Below are 15,708 nucleotides of genomic sequence, written 5' to 3'. Positions count from 1 at the left end.
ATATTTGGGGTCACAAGTTTTTGCCATGGATATTTTGTGGGTCAGAAGACAAAAAGTTTGGGAACCACTGCTCTAAATGCAACTAAAACCAATAAAATTGACATTTGGTGTGCTGAAGTGCAACCGATTGACCTACATATTTCTAAAATGCTCTATAAAATTACTATAACGATATAGTGCCGTATCAGACAGACTACCATTGATAATTGTATGTACCGGTACATCTTTTGATTCCAGTGGCACTTTTCCTAATCCGGCATAGTTGCTCTGACAGGGCTGCCGTGCCATTAACCTCTCTCTATCTGTTCATTGTCTCAACAGAACAGCTGCGGCTGAAGAGCCTGCGGAGGGTACATGGCAGGTGCCTGTGGTATCGGCTCAGGCTGATGAAGTCACAGCAAAGCATCGTCCCAACACTAAAGTGAGTCCAGAGAGTTGGGCTTGTTCCACTCTGTGTTGTGTTCTGAAAATATACTGCATTTACACACGTGGTCTTTGGTGCTTATCGGATTATGTTACTGCAACTGATATGATCTCTAAAAATTGTAGGTATTTGGTATGAATGAACTCACAAGTTGTTCTTTGTCTTGATTAAAGTTTTTAAAATGCAGTTCAAATGTGTTTACTTTGAGAAATCTCTTAACAGGTAGAGTTGTTATAGTTTCATTCAGTGTGTTTACAGAAGTGACAACCACACTTGTATAAAAGGAAGGCACCAGTCATGTTTAACATGCTGGTGCAGGCAAACTCAAGCTTGCATGTTTTTGTCAATGAAAGTGCTTTGACCCTCCCCTTCCCACATTTTGTTCAAATCTTCCTATATCTTGTTTTGCAATCTTTTGCTCTACATCATTGCACTGCCTGACGTGTCTGTTTAGCATTACGCTGTTTTCCCAGAGTTGTTTATTTACGTGGTGTAGCATAGCGACTTCTTGATTGTTTGTCTTTATTCACCCACTTTGCACTCTGTCACTGCATCGTTGACCTGTGCTTGCTCTGCAACATTTCAGGTCTAAGCATTTATAAATTCTCTCACTACAGTTGCCTTTAGTGAGATTGCGCAGCGTGTTTTTCTGTCTTCTGCTGAAGTCCCAGTATCAGTTTCCTCACTGCTCCTGTATCATAGTGAGGGAGAAATGTACACTGTGTTTTCCTGGCTGAAGCTACTGGGACGGCGAAGGCTAGTGGGCTGTTGGCATAGCAACAGATGCTTCTGTGCATAGGCCATAATTTATTTGAGTTTGTCATGGTAACGAGTTCGGCCTCTTTACACAAATGCCAAATAAAAGCAATGTCAGAAACAAGCATGTTTTTTGTCACATACATTTTACATTAGACGAGTAGAGCTAGGCGATATGATCAAAATTTTATATCACGGTATTTTCAACATTTTCACCGGTTTCACGGTATTTGACGGTATTTTTCTTTTCATCACAGCTCAGCTGATAATAAAATGTACAAACCCTGCTCATACATGTCAACTTGCACGGATTGTCCGTAAGTTATAAGGATTTTACGTCATTTTGCAGGTATACGGACGTATAGAGCAATCTCACAGATTTTTTCGAGTCTTACGGATTTTTTCAAAACCTGATTTTCAAATTTATCTAACATGTCAGAGCCTGTAGGATGATTAAAAAAACAATAAACAACATAAGACAGCCATCTTTTAACCTGTTCTGCCGCTAGAAATAAGTTTTGAACTTTTTCCGCTCTCCTCTCCTGCTGCTCAGCGGACGCTTTCATGTCCGCAGCCGACAGCCCCCCACGCGAGTTGTACGGATTTTTGAGGCTTTTTATACAGGTAAACGTCCGAAGAGGTTGACATGTATGCCTGCTTATTGACTTTTTTCTTTTACTGTACCTCTGTCTGTGTCGCTGTTTCCCTCCTCTGTGTCTGTTCTTCTCTGACTGGTGGTTGGAGACAGTAGTCACGCATTTTGGTCCAGTCGTGAAGGAGGAGGGTTAAGAAAAGATTATGATCGGGTTTATTGTTTTATGTTATTTATTAAAGCTTATCAGCACGACTCACCTTGCACACCAGTCAATTCCAACTCCACTACGAACTACTTCCTGCAGGCTTTTCACAATAGAACCACGTTAAGTCTCCATCAGCATAACGTCTCCATATTAACTAACCGCGTTAAATCTAACTGTGCACGTCACTGAAGAGGTGTTTACTACATTCAGCGACGGCGAAAACGGGATGTTTTTTTAAACGTCAGTCAATATAAGCAGCGGAATCGCCACCCGCTGCTGCAACTAGCTGCTCCAAACATTAGCATGCTAACACACATAGCGGTGCAGCAAGGAAAAATGTCCCCCCGGGAAACAACAGTTCACTGGCGGCCAAGACAAAACGTTCCGCTATTTAAACCGGAATGTCCGGTATTCAAAAAATTCATATAACAAAAATAAAAACCGGTATTTGTACAAAACGGTATACCGCCCAGCACTACGAGCACTTTATTAACACTGTTTTTTTCTTCTGCATGACGTAGGGTTGTGTGATATACCGGTGGCATTCAGGTTCAGAGTTGTGTCCATGAATTTAGAAAAGAATAACAAAGAGAACTGTGAAAAGTTCAATCAAAACCCATCGTTCTCTAAAGGTTGTGTCACAGTAATGTCATCAAATCCAAATAAGTGAATTGAATTTGTCACTTTCATAAACTTTGGGTTAAACTTTCTATTGAACTGTGTGTCTAAACCAACCCCAGCTTCCAGTTAATTCCCATAATTTCAGAGAAAAGTTTTTAGTTTGGAATATTTAAGTTTCCCCATAAAAATAAAGCTAACACTAGGGAAGTTTCATCAGAAGTGTAATTATCAGCTGTTATTGTTTTAGAGATAGTGAGGATGGAACAGAAGAAAATATGATTTTTGTCCCCTCATTGGAATTTTTCTTTTATATTAAATAGTATATAACCATTTTAAATATATAATGAATAAGGCTAAAACCTCTTTATAACCATAATTCACTTGTGGACATGGCTTGTGCAAAGATACATGCTGCTAAAATAAACTAGAGCGAAGTTTCAGAGGTTTTAGTAAAGAAAAACTCAACATTTTGTAATTCTATACAGGATGGACCAAGCTGGTTACTATCAATAAAAGCTAAGACATCTTAGAATTTTAATTGGAAAAATAATTTCTTTTGTCTTTTTTCATAAAAAGACTTGTTTTTGAATTTTTTTTTGAAAAGTGACCCACGCATTTTTTTTATTTCACCTTTTAAAACAGTGGGAAATGATAATGTTTGACTCCAGATGGAGCAAATTTACTCAAAATCAAGTTTTAAAAAATTTCAAATGACTTTACAGCATATTTTGGTTTTTGCTTTGACTTTCATTAATAAAAAGTCAAAAAGGATGAAAATATTTTGACAGATTGGCTCTAAAATATGTATTGATGCCATTATGTTCATTGTTTACTTTCTGATTCAACTGCTGCTTGTTGTTTTAATCGTGACATGTGGCTGTAGAGATGGTTTTTATGAGCTTTTAGCCAAGATTTTGAGGTTTCATTGAATACCAAACATGGCAGATGGTAAATTAACAGAAGTTATCAGAAATAGAACATGGAAAAGGATCCTGCTAACCAGTGATTGACTGGTTCAGCTACTCAAGGTTGTACAAATTACATGCATGTCTGATGCAAGTGGGACAAACTGTAAAATACTTTGTAATGTTCTGTCATTGAACAAAATGCTACTGTGTTAAGTTGCTATAACATTGTTTTGGTTTGGTTCCTGATTTTTTCAAACTAGTATGAAGCTGACCATCTATTGCAGCAACATTGATTGTGAAAAAAAAGTTATTTTTATTATATATCTGCTCCCACTGCTGATTCCTACCACTCTGCAGTGCATACTATCCTCTCTGCTTTGGCTTCTTCATCCCTCCAGCATCCACCTGTAGACTCCTGGGGCTGAAAATCACTCAGTAATCAAACAGAACAAACATGTTTACAGGAACTGAAAATGGGATCTAAATGCCAAAACTCATATTTTATTCTGCATTAAATATTTATAAGCTTAAAAGTGAGCTGGCTGAACTGATTGTAGTAAAAAAACAACAAAAAAACATTACAAGTCATAATGTGAAGAGGTTCCTAAGAATAGCGCCCCATCTGTTGCACTGATTTTTGTTCCTCTTGTATGTGTGTGAATGTTTTTCAGGAAAGCAGCCTTGCTGTTTGGGTGGGTTGTGTTCCTGCTGCTAGCCTACAAGGTCTCCAAACTGGACCGGGAGTACCAGGAGTACAATCCATATGAAGTTCTCAACCTAGACCCGGTAAACTCCTCATGTTTTGCGTAAAGTCCTGAAATATCACGAAACCTAAAATCTACAAATTTTCTCAACCCGTAGATCAACAGTGTTTTTAAATTATGCCCAACTATGTAAGTTGATGTAACTGGTTGCTCTGACTGTACTTTTTTCCCCCCAGGGTGCATCGGTGTCAGAAATTAAGAAGCAATACCGTATACTGTCTCTCAAGCACCACCCTGACAAAGGTGGTGATGAGGCCACATTCATGAGAATTGCCAAAGCCTACGCTGCGTAAGTTTCCTTCAGTTTATTTTCCCCCCAGTTTAACCAAATAGTAAACCTCTTTTTACATTTTAGAATACAGAATTAACTTGCAAATAATTCCCCTCCCCTTCACAGTTTAACCAATGAACAATCTCGACTAAACTGGGAAACATACGGTAACCCAGACGGTCCGGGGGGTAAGTAAAGTCCAGCTGCTTGCATGGATACTAGATAGATGAGTTGACTACATCAATGAAAAATCGCTTCTATTTTTCATCTTAATGCATGTTTCCTCAGGACCAAGCCTTTTTAATTGGAGCTACTTTTTAATTAGAATTAGAACTAAATCTCATTGTGTCAGACACATTTCAATGCTCTTATAAACGATTGCCTGACTTTTTTCTTGCAGTAAAAAAGGATTTTTACATTTTCATCTCTTTTTTTTTTCTTCTTTTTTTAAGCCACCAGTTTTGGTATTGCTCTTCCTGCCTGGATTGTTGACCAGAAGAACTCCATGCTGGTATTGATTTAAGCTTTTAGAACTTGAGCTACAACACAAAGAATCTGCTCTGACACTCGGGTTTTGCTTCTGTAGGTGCTGTTGGTGTACGGTCTTGCCTTTATGGTCATCCTTCCTGTTGTTGTGGTACGTTTTTGGCAACGATTTGTCGTTTTTGTAGACTAAACCCATTGGGCACATTTGTTTGAACATTTTTGAATTCTTCCCGCTTTTAATTGTTTTTGTCCATTATTTTCTGTTCGTGTACTTTAGGGCACATGGTGGTACCGCTCCATCAGATACAGTGGAGACCAGATCCTCATCAGCACCACCCAGCTTTTTATGCATTTTATGTACAAGACACCCAACATGAATATGAAGCGTGAGTTTGCCTGCAGACATCTTTCTGTTTTAAAGGAAAACAGTTTGTTTGTGTATTTCGTTATGAGAGGAATGGTAGTTTGTGATATTTTGAAGCTGATATCGACCAAATGTCCTCCTCTAGGATTAACCATGGTGTTAACAGCAGCGTTTGAGTTTGATCCTCGCAGCAATAAAGAAGCCACCATCAGACCCACAGACAATGTTGAAGTGCCACAGGTAAGAACAGAAAGAATCCTTCGTATTTGCTGGTATAATTACCAGAGATGAAATGTATAGATGTTCACATCGAAGCAAGTCGCAAAAATGATTTTTGGATTTAGTCAGAATATGAAATATTTCCATTGATTTCCAGACATAAATTTAAATGCAAATAAATTGTTATTGTAGAAGACCCTGATTTATTGAGTTAATTCAACACTAATAGGATTGTCGACTCTCTTGCAGTTGATCCGTGAACTAGGAAATATCAATGTGAAGAAGAAGGAGCCCCCATTTTGTTATCCTTACAGTTTGAAAGCCAGAGTGTTGGTGCTGTCTCACCTGGCCCGCATGGAAGTGTCAGAGGAGTTGGAGGAAGGTAGGAATTATACGGGCACTTGGGTGTGAAATGTATTGGCATTGATTTTTATTTTATTTTTATTTGGAGTGTGTTTGAATATGTCAACAAAAGGCTTGAATTTATAAACAAACAGGTCCTTAATTTTGTATTTAGAACAAGTTATGTGTTTCTGCACCAGATCAAAGATTTGTGGTGAGGAAGAGTCCAGCTCTCCTTCAGGAGATGATCAACGTGGGCTGCCAGCTGACCATGATGGCCAACAGCCGAGGAGGTACACACACACACACACACACACACACACACACACACACCTCCCTCAATCTTATGAAATGTTAACTAAAAATTCCTTGGCTGAGCCAGAGGGGAGGCAAGTGCCACCCCTGGTAACTGATCGGCCACCCGAGGTGCCACCCATAATTAACAAGTGTGGGGATCTCTTGGGTTTTGTATTTGCATTTAGATTTTGCTGAAGCTTGTTCTCTGATACTGCATGATATGTTTTCAACTGCGTTTCAAAAATGACTGAATTGTAGCCTTTCGTACAATTAGTACTACTATTAGCTACAGTGGTTAGCTTAGCATCGTTAATCAGCATATAGTTTTTCCACAATAAATTACATCTCAAGATTCAAAATATTATAGCCTTTAAAGCGTAGCAGTGGTTGCCATCTAGAATTTTTGAATAGCATTTATTAAATATTGTTTTCAGCTACTTCTTCACTAATCTTTAGCTTTGCATGTCTAAAAATGGCTAAATAATAAGTTATGACTAGCATTCACCATGTTTTTTTTTTTGCATTCTTAGCCATGAACATGCAAAATTTTAGCTCAATGTATCTTAAAACAGCTGAATTAAAACCATTTGGAATTAGCTGTGACAGCCATCTTGAATTCTAACATCCAGAGTGCTTTTTTTAATTTTAATTTGCCACCCCCCACGAANCACACACACACACACACACACACACACACACACACACACCATTCAGTTATATCAGTATTGTCCAACACGTTGATGCTTTTTGTGCCCTTTTCCTGCTCACGCTGACACGATGCCTCCCCTCAGGTTTCCACGCTCCTCGGCTGACAAGCATCGAGAACTGCATGAAGCTGACCCAAATGATAGTTCAGGGTCTGCAGGAGTCAAAGTCACCACTGCTACAGCTACCTCATTTTGAAGAGGAGCATCTTCGTTTCTGCATTTCTAAAAAAGTACACAATGGCTCTCACTTTTATTCTAAGCTTTATTTGTGACCCCATCATATCGAAATGAGGATTAAGTCAAATTTAGTCAAAACGACCTAATTACATTTTCAGATTCCTGGATCTAAAAGCTACATTTTGATACCTGGATCATTCTGATATCATAAGCTTTTCCAGTGATATGACTTAATTTGTCCTGTTGGTTACGATAATACAAAACTGTTTGGTCTGAATCCTAATTTTATGAGTATTTCTTTTTTGTGTTAAAATAAAGAGGAAACCTCAAATAGTATTTGTATATTAAGATTTCCCAGTTGGAAAGAAACAAGAACATTGCTAGCTCACAGGGAAAATTTCTACATTTTTCCTCAAAATCTGTTTTTTTGTTGTTACTGCTCAAAAAATGCTTTAATTTTTTATGATTATATTTCAAACAGTTCATTCAATTGATACATTGATAAGGCATTAATTCAATATATTTTGACAAAATGCAATTTTTGCACACATTTAAATCGAAACACTATATCTGCCTTTTTCTCCACATTCCACTTTTGGACTTAATCCTTGTTTCGATGTGATGGGTCACATTTGTGTAATGATCTAAAGCTAGAACAGTTATTGTCTTGTTTTAGATTTGACTCTTTCGATCTTTAAAGTAGTAAGTTAGTAAACTAAAGAGCTTTTCTCTTCAGTATAAGGTGCGAACCCTACAGGACCTGGTGAGTCTGAAGGACTCTGACAGACGCAGCATGATGCGCTTCTTGGGGGAGGAGAAGTATGATGAGGTCATGGCAGTGCTGGGCAGCTTCCCTCACATCACTATGGACATCAAGCTGCAGGGTCAGACCTAAATAAAACAAAAATCTAACACAATCTGAAATGTTTTGAGCGAGTTTTATGTTTTTTCAACAATGATTCTTTCTCTGGTTTTTGCAGTCCTTGATGATGAGGACAGCAATAACATCACAGCAGGCTCTATTGTCACTGTAACTGTTACCTTAAGCAGAAAGCGAATGGTGGTAAGTGTTTGTTTTGATTGAACACCAGATTTTCTTAAATTAATAAAAGAAAACGAGTTCAAACAGTAAGTTCACTATCTTCATGCACTTCTGTGATGACCACCAGAGTGTGCTGTTTATTAACTTTTTGCTGTTTGCAGGATATGTTTGAAAAAGAGCAGGAATCAACACCGTGTCCTGGAGAGGAGGTTGCCAACACAGACGATGCAGTAAGTGTAACAGGAAAAACTACTTATTTATACTGTATTTGTTCAATACAGTATAAATAAATAGTTATACTGTACTGAACAAATACAGTATAAATAAATAGTTTTATACTATATTTGTTCAACTTTTTGGTTTTGAGAATCCTCTTTTTCTGTATTTTTGCTTTGTGTAATGCAGGGAGATGCGAGTAAAGCTAAAGCCAAAGTGTGGCAGAACAAAAATAAAGGGGCTAAGAAGACAGCCAAGTCCAAGAAGAAGAAATTAACCAAGAAGAAGGCCACTCCCGCTCCTGCTAAAACCAAGCAAGCCAATGGCAGTGTGACAGGAGTAAGCATCGGACCCACAAATCACGGCTGAGACAACTTTTAACCATCGTTTTTCACTTTCGATTTTCAAAATCACTGTTGTTGTGCTGCTGTCTCAGGAAGGCACTGCTAACCCGTCAGGAGTGCTAAAGGAGGAAGAGGACGAAGCTTCAGACAAAGGCAGCGAGTCCGACGAGGGAGAGGCCAACAAGGACTCTCCGAGCGAGAGAGACGAAGACAGCGATAAACAAAGCGACACCGAGGTGGATGAGGTGGCTGGCGACGACGAGGAGGTCAGGAAACTTTCATTGATTTCCACACACAGTACAGTGTCAGTAGCCCTGACAGGTTTCTTACTTAAACTTCAAAGTCGAGCTAAAGATTGATAATCCTGCACTCACCTCACTTTGTCAGGAGTGGGAGGCCTTACAGCAAAGCATCCAGCGGCGAGAGCGGGCACTGCTAGAAACCAAATCGAAGCTGACGCATCCCGCCTACAGCCTCTACTTTCCCGAGGAGAAGCAAGAGTGGTGGTGGTTGTACATCGCAGACCGCAAAGACCAGACCCTTGTCTCCATGCCGTACCATGTCTGCACACTAAAAGACATGGAAGAGGTGGGATTATTTTCCCATTGTTATTGTTGTTAGCCTAAAAAATATAGGATATTTGCTAAACTAAAAACCTATTATTCCCTGAAGGTTTCGTCCCCTGTTTTCATGCATTTCAGAGGTTGAGACTAAAATCCTGCTCTGTTGAGAAGGAACAGTGCTGTAGCCATTTTGATCAGTCTTTGTAGATGATGTCATCTCATGGAATATGCAAGATGTTAGAGCTCACAGTGTCGAGGATGACTCAAAGCTACTACCGTTACACATTTTATCTCTATCTGTAAGATTGACTGAGTTATCACCATTTTTGTGTTGGCTAATGTTGATTAGCCGTGTTGGCCATTTTGAACTGTGACGACTTCAGTGAGATACGTCCAAAGATTATTTTCTGAACGTTTCGTTAAGATCTGTCAGTTCAAGAGATATTTTGCTAACATATAGGACAGGTTTGATGGCAGCATTTAATGTCAAAGTTTTAAGCAAAAAAAAAAGTCAGTAAAATAGATGCTTCTCAGGTATGGATCACGTGATCGAATCACTACGTTGCGGGTGCTAACCCAAGAGGGTAATATTGCCTGACAGTCCTTGTTTGCCTAGCTAGTGGCGACCATCTTTAATGAGGTTAGTTCCTAAAATGAATCAAAGCTGTTGAGTGATGCATGAGATATTTTGCTAACGCTGCAGACAAACAAACACACACAGGGAAAAGCATTTTTTTTCTTTTCCAGGCAATAATTGTCGGAAAATTAACCATCAGTCCTGAGAATAATTGCGGTTGCAGCGTTAAACAACTCATCCTCTATTATATTAAAACCATATTTTATAGATTTCGCAGCCATGTGATCCTTCTTTTTTTTTCTATTGCTAGGCAACGTTTTGCACTCGTCATTATTTCCTCAGTCGTGTGTGTTTATTGTGAACAATTTCACCTCTGACTCTGGTATTCTCCAGCAACAGCTGAGATTGACAGCAAGGTAAAGGCATAATAAGGGCCCTGCGTAACGCTGCGTGACCAGCTGTCAGCGCTCTGAAGGAACAAATCACAAGAGGTGCCCCTTTTTCACGCATGATGGGTCACCGGCTAGCAATCAATTAATCTGTCACATCCACAGTTTCCTCAGAGCGTTCCTGTTGTGGGACTCGTTTGTGGCAGATGTGTTACGAGTGGCAGATTGGCTACTTTCACCAACAAGACGGGGCTGTTAACAGCTAGTCACGTTCTGTTTCTTCTATGCTGAATAACAGCCTCATTGTGTTGATAATTAGATGTAATTGCACAAACTAATATACACGGCCTGAGGTAGCATTGGTGTAATATTTACACTTGGACCCTGTCATCCTACCTCAGTGTGCCCTTCTGCTGATAGATTGTTTGTAAGGTTCTACGGCTGGACTTTTCTGTTTTACTGTAAAGCTGTGTTTGTTCACCAAGGTTTTCATGTGGAGTGCTTTTGGATGAGAGGCAGGGTTTCTGGTTTGTTTTGTGATAACTGTTTTAGTTAGAAAAAGTCCGCCCTGAAAGCCTTTGAGATTTTGTTTAGAAATCAGCTGATATGAGTTTTTCTTTGGCCAAAAATGATGCAATCTTTAGAAATCAGGCCAGCCAGATGCCAATATACAGCACCAACTTCAAAGGGGCAATATCATGTAAAATCAACTTTTTAAAAGTTTTATATCTTGTTATAATGTTATCTTCTCATCAAAAACATGCCCAAAGTCTTGCTTTGACTCATTCATGCATGTTTGAGAAATCCTGTAGTGTCCTGAGGCAGCCTGGCAGGGGAGCAAAAACAACCATTTGGGACTAGAACCGCCTTTTGGACCATCTCCTCCTCTGGGCTGTGTCTCCAAGCTGAGCTTTCTCATCACAGAGCACACACCCCCCCACCCTGCCCCGTGCTGAAAATGTGCGGGACAGAAGCAGAATGAGGTTCTTAAAGAGACGGAGGCCAATTTCAAGGCGTTTAGAAACAGATATGATGAAGTCAAACAGCATTTTAATAACAACTAAAGGGGACATACCATATTCATTCAAGTATAATAATTAAATCCATAAAATCATCCATAAAGTTGGGGGGTAGTACTTTACTCGGATAAATATTTGTACTTATGTATTTTAACTGAAATAACAGCTTCATTCACAAAATGCTTGAGTCCGGAAATGAGATCACGTCGTAAAAAGCAGTTGAAACAAGCTTACCTGTGACACTCCTCCGTGCTTCAGAGCGAGATAATAACAGATCCAGGCAGGCGACATGATGTGAAAAAAAAAAAAAAAAAAGGCAGTCCTGTACCTCAATGATAGCAAACCAATGACATTAACGTGTGACCGGGCCGCTCCTCAGACAACAACAAACACATGTTCGTCTGTAATGGCAGCCGTCTACCGGTGTTCTGAAAAAGTTTGTATCCCTGAAAAAAAACATTTCCCCACCAGAGGGGGCGTTCGTGAGTAGGAAGTAATCTGCTTTTCCCCCAGAAGATGGTCCAAATCTCATGTGAAGTCTCTGACTTTTGTGTTGGCGCCTCCTGGTGGACTATGTGTAAAATGCCAGAATTCATATGATGCTGCTACAGCTGATTTATATTTGTTGTCAAAATACCTTTTAGTACATATGTTGTTAAAATTGAACAGTCCAATGATCATTTTACTGATATGTATAAAGACTGCAAAGGCTGAAAAATCTTGAAGTCTGTATGAAATTGGAGGTAGTTTGAGGATTTAATTTTTTATGCTTTTAAGCTCAAAAAGGGTGGGGGGGGGTCGTATTATACACGAATAAATACGGTAGTTACTTTATTATGGCATAGAATTTAAATATATGCCTGAGAAACACATAATATTGCCCCTTTAAAAAAATAAATAAAATTTTGGATAATATTTTTATCCAGATCAGTGGTTAGAACTGTCTCAGGTTCGACCCGCAATCTTTCATTGTGGAGTTAGCATGTTTTCCTGGTGCATGCATGGGTATTTTCCAGTTACTCCAGTTTCCTCCTATAAACCAAAAACACATTAATTGAAAACTCTGAACTGTCTCTGAGTGTGAGTGTCTCTGTGGTCCTGTGATGGACTTTCAACCTGTCCAGGGTGTTCCCCGCCCGTCACACAGTGACTGATGGAGAAAAACACCAGCTCCCCACTGAAAGGAGGAGCGTGTTGAAATAACTGCTTAATTTAAATAAAGTGTTGAAGTGGTTTTAGTGACTTTTTGATTTTTTTGTTGTAGATCAACATAAAACCTATGTTAAAATGCACTATTTCAATATGTCCAGTTTTGTTCAGTGTACTAAACAAAACAAACTCTTAATTTTTTATATCAGGTTGGAAGTTTTCCATTTAATTATTGACTGATATCAATAGGCTGAATGTTTTTTTTTTCATTTCTACTTAAATAAAACGTTAAACCAGGGTTGTGTGATTATTACACAAATACATCGAGCATATATTTGTGAAAAATGTTGAACTTTATTTGTTTTTGTTGTTTTCCAGGTGGAGCTCAAGTTTCCAGCCCCTTCTAAAACGGGGAACTACCAGTACTCTGTCATCCTCCGTTCTGACTCCTACATGGGGCTGGACCAGATCAAACCACTTAAAGTAAGAAGTGATGTGTTTTTATGTGATTTTTAAAGTGACTTTTTATGTTTTTAACCAGTCGCAGCATTATCTGGCTGACATAAATCTTCAGCCAAATAATTATTTTATAAATTAAATTGTTTCAGACGGTAGACTCACCAGTTGCTAGTGATGAGCAGTGATTTTCAAATGTTTGCATGTGACTGACAGGTGTTGAGCAAAATACTATGTTTTAGTGGGAACAAGTCAGCTTCCTGTGTTTTTTAAACTTGTTTTTATTTATTTATTTTTCTTACTAGTTGGAGGTCCACGAAGCCAAGGCCGTGATGGACAACCACCCGCAGTGGGACATCCCCGACACGGAGGAGGAGGATGAGGAGCAGGAGGACAGCGACGGCATCGAGGAGAGCGACGACGAGGACGAGGACAACGACTGAATGTGTCGAGACGAGCACGCTGGGCCCCTCTCTCGCTCTCCCCCTCCTCCCTCCCAACCCAGGACCGGCCACCTATCCACTAGTGATGAGGAGAAGCAAAGCTGTGCCTGCCATAAACACAAACAAAAGAAATCACTGGGACAGTTTCTACACACGAGTCCTCCACCTCTCCTACAAACTGTGACATCCCCCCTCCATGCCCCAAATGCCCCTTTTTACAGAGACTTGTTCATTCACTGTCTGCTGCTGGTGGAAGTGAATTCTGTGAATACTAACAGGCCTGAGTGCGTGTGTGTGCGCGCGCGCGTGTGTGTGTGTGTGTACAGATGTGAGAGATGAACACACTTGGGACTGGAGGACCTATTATTATTATAATATGGGCTCTTTTCTTCTTCTCAAAGGGAGGAGAGAGGATAACGTATCAGCTAATTCCTTTTGCGAAACTAATACAAACACAAGACCTTCGTGTGGAACTATCACGCTTGCTCCAGTTTTTTACAAATCACTCTGCGTCACCGTTTTCCACACCAATAATACTTAGTTGTGAACCTAATCTGCAGAGGTGTGAGCTTTAGCCTCCTTTTGTCCGGGAACAGTGGAGTTAACTGTTAAAGAAATGTTCTCCTTCCACCGCATGGGGGGCACAGTTTGTTTGTTTTACTTTCTTTTTTTTCCAAAACGTTATACCTGCCATTCACTTGTACAAACAGTTTATTCGCTGTACGTGGAAGGAAATGTCCACAGAAAGATCCAGGACTTTATAGTTCCATAGTTCCATTAATGACCATTCTGTCCCTGAACCAATGATTTTTTTTCAATGCTGGCCTCAGTTGTAAAGTTGAAGAGTGGACAAAACCTGCAGTGTTAAGCTATGTTTTCATACAGCACATTTAATTTGTAAGTCTGCAGTCTTTTATTTTTAAAGGACTGAGATACTGATGTACAAATGTGCATCTGTGTAGATTTTCTCAAAGTTTAGGCTTTTTTTTCTCATTTGTAGTACATTCCAGTAAATAATCAATGTCTATGTCTAAGGCCTTATGAACCCCCCCACCCCCCCAGAAAAAACAAATAAAATAAAAAAACCATGACAAGCCCTCTGGCAAAGATTTTAGTTTTATTTTTTTCCCTAATAATTTGTAGTGTTTTTCAGTTTGGCATCTGCCTGTATTCAATTGTGGAGTGATTTCATCCACTTCCCCATCTGAAAAGGGTATTTTTTCAGTTTTATCTGAAATGTGACAATGTTGTAGAGCTTTCAGCGTGAGGTCCCTAAGCTCAAACAAAGACCTGCTGAAAGTAACTTTTACTTTCAGACTAACCGTACCTTCTTTAGCACCTTTTCTTCCAAATCATTATAAAGCAGATTAAGCTTTTTATGATGAAAACCTGGAAGACTTTATTGTTTTTTTATTATTATTTGGGGAAGCAAACAAACCTTTCATTTAAAACTTTTTTTTTTTTGGTCTTCATTAAGATTTTATAAGGAACATGACCTGTTTAATTGCATCTAACCTTTGCGTTTGTGTTGTGGGAAGAAAACAAATTTGGATATTCTGGGTTCTCACAGCCTGCGTTGAGGCAGTTTCTTTATTTTTTATTTTTTGTTTTACAAGGAATGTGTAATCTATCACAACAAATATACATACATGAACTTCATTTTTTTACAGTGCATAGTAGTGTCATGTTAGTGTGCGAGAGATCAAATTTGAATATTCTAGGGCCTGCTCTCCTACCAGCTCACAGGCACAAACTGTATCCTCCTGTAACGGTTCAAAGCAGGTGTATGCTAACAGTTATTCATTGTATTCTGAGTATTTACCACTCTGTAACAGAATGTAGCATCAGTGATTCACACTGAGCAGAGAGAAGGACGGGGGGGCTGCAGCGAGGTTAGATAGGACACCATCCCTCCCATTACGGAACCTGATCTGGATGACCGGTCAGCAGACCGCCTCGTCCCGGACAAACGACAACCCAAATGACTATCGATCTGCCACTTTTGTTTACAAAGGAACTGTCATTGTAAATGGGGAAAAAAATAAATATATTATTTGTATTTAAAATCATTTCAAATAAAAAAACTTTTAAATGAGCTGTGGGGTTTTTCAGTCTGTTGAAAGATTGAGTCAAAAATCACATTGTATGTGTGTGTGTGTGTGTATACTGTATGTGTATATACACGGCTCAAAAAATAAAGGGAACACTTAAACAACGCACGCTACCTCCCGATCTTAATCAATGAAATATTCGCATTGAGTACTTTGTTCTGTACAGAGTTGAATGTGCTTCACAAAAGTTTGATTTACTTGGATGCGTTGTTTAAGTGTTCCCTTTATTTTTTTGAGCAGTGTGTATATATATATATATATAT

General features: G+C 39.1%; 1 protein-coding gene across 1 annotated transcript in view; it reads left to right on the top strand.

The window, feature by feature from the left end:
- The window catches only part of sec63 (SEC63 homolog, protein translocation regulator), a 17,411-nt gene extending 1,982 nt beyond the window's left edge, over positions 1-15,429 (top strand). The window contains exons 2-20 of the mRNA XM_014011988.1: positions 322-421; positions 4,181-4,295; positions 4,450-4,562; positions 4,671-4,732; positions 4,997-5,055; positions 5,131-5,181; positions 5,308-5,416; positions 5,540-5,634; positions 5,863-5,995; positions 6,156-6,248; positions 7,044-7,189; positions 7,873-8,020; positions 8,117-8,199; positions 8,340-8,408; positions 8,584-8,733; positions 8,831-9,004; positions 9,126-9,326; positions 12,814-12,918; positions 13,197-15,429. Coding sequence (XP_013867442.1) covers positions 322-421; positions 4,181-4,295; positions 4,450-4,562; positions 4,671-4,732; positions 4,997-5,055; positions 5,131-5,181; positions 5,308-5,416; positions 5,540-5,634; positions 5,863-5,995; positions 6,156-6,248; positions 7,044-7,189; positions 7,873-8,020; positions 8,117-8,199; positions 8,340-8,408; positions 8,584-8,733; positions 8,831-9,004; positions 9,126-9,326; positions 12,814-12,918; positions 13,197-13,334 — 2,144 coding nt within the window. The 3' untranslated portion in view covers positions 13,335-15,429. The remainder of the gene's footprint in view (positions 1-321; positions 422-4,180; positions 4,296-4,449; positions 4,563-4,670; positions 4,733-4,996; positions 5,056-5,130; positions 5,182-5,307; positions 5,417-5,539; positions 5,635-5,862; positions 5,996-6,155; positions 6,249-7,043; positions 7,190-7,872; positions 8,021-8,116; positions 8,200-8,339; positions 8,409-8,583; positions 8,734-8,830; positions 9,005-9,125; positions 9,327-12,813; positions 12,919-13,196) is intronic.
- The last annotated feature ends 279 nt before the right edge of the window (positions 15,430-15,708 follow it).

The sequence above is a fragment of the Austrofundulus limnaeus genome, unplaced genomic scaffold, assembly GCF_001266775.1.
Source record: "Austrofundulus limnaeus strain Quisiro unplaced genomic scaffold, Austrofundulus_limnaeus-1.0 Scaffold86, whole genome shotgun sequence".
In the NCBI taxonomy this organism is placed as follows: Eukaryota; Metazoa; Chordata; class Actinopteri; order Cyprinodontiformes; family Rivulidae; genus Austrofundulus; species Austrofundulus limnaeus.
Note: the sequence above shows the minus strand (reverse complement) of the source record. Positions and strands in the feature narration are given on the sequence as shown.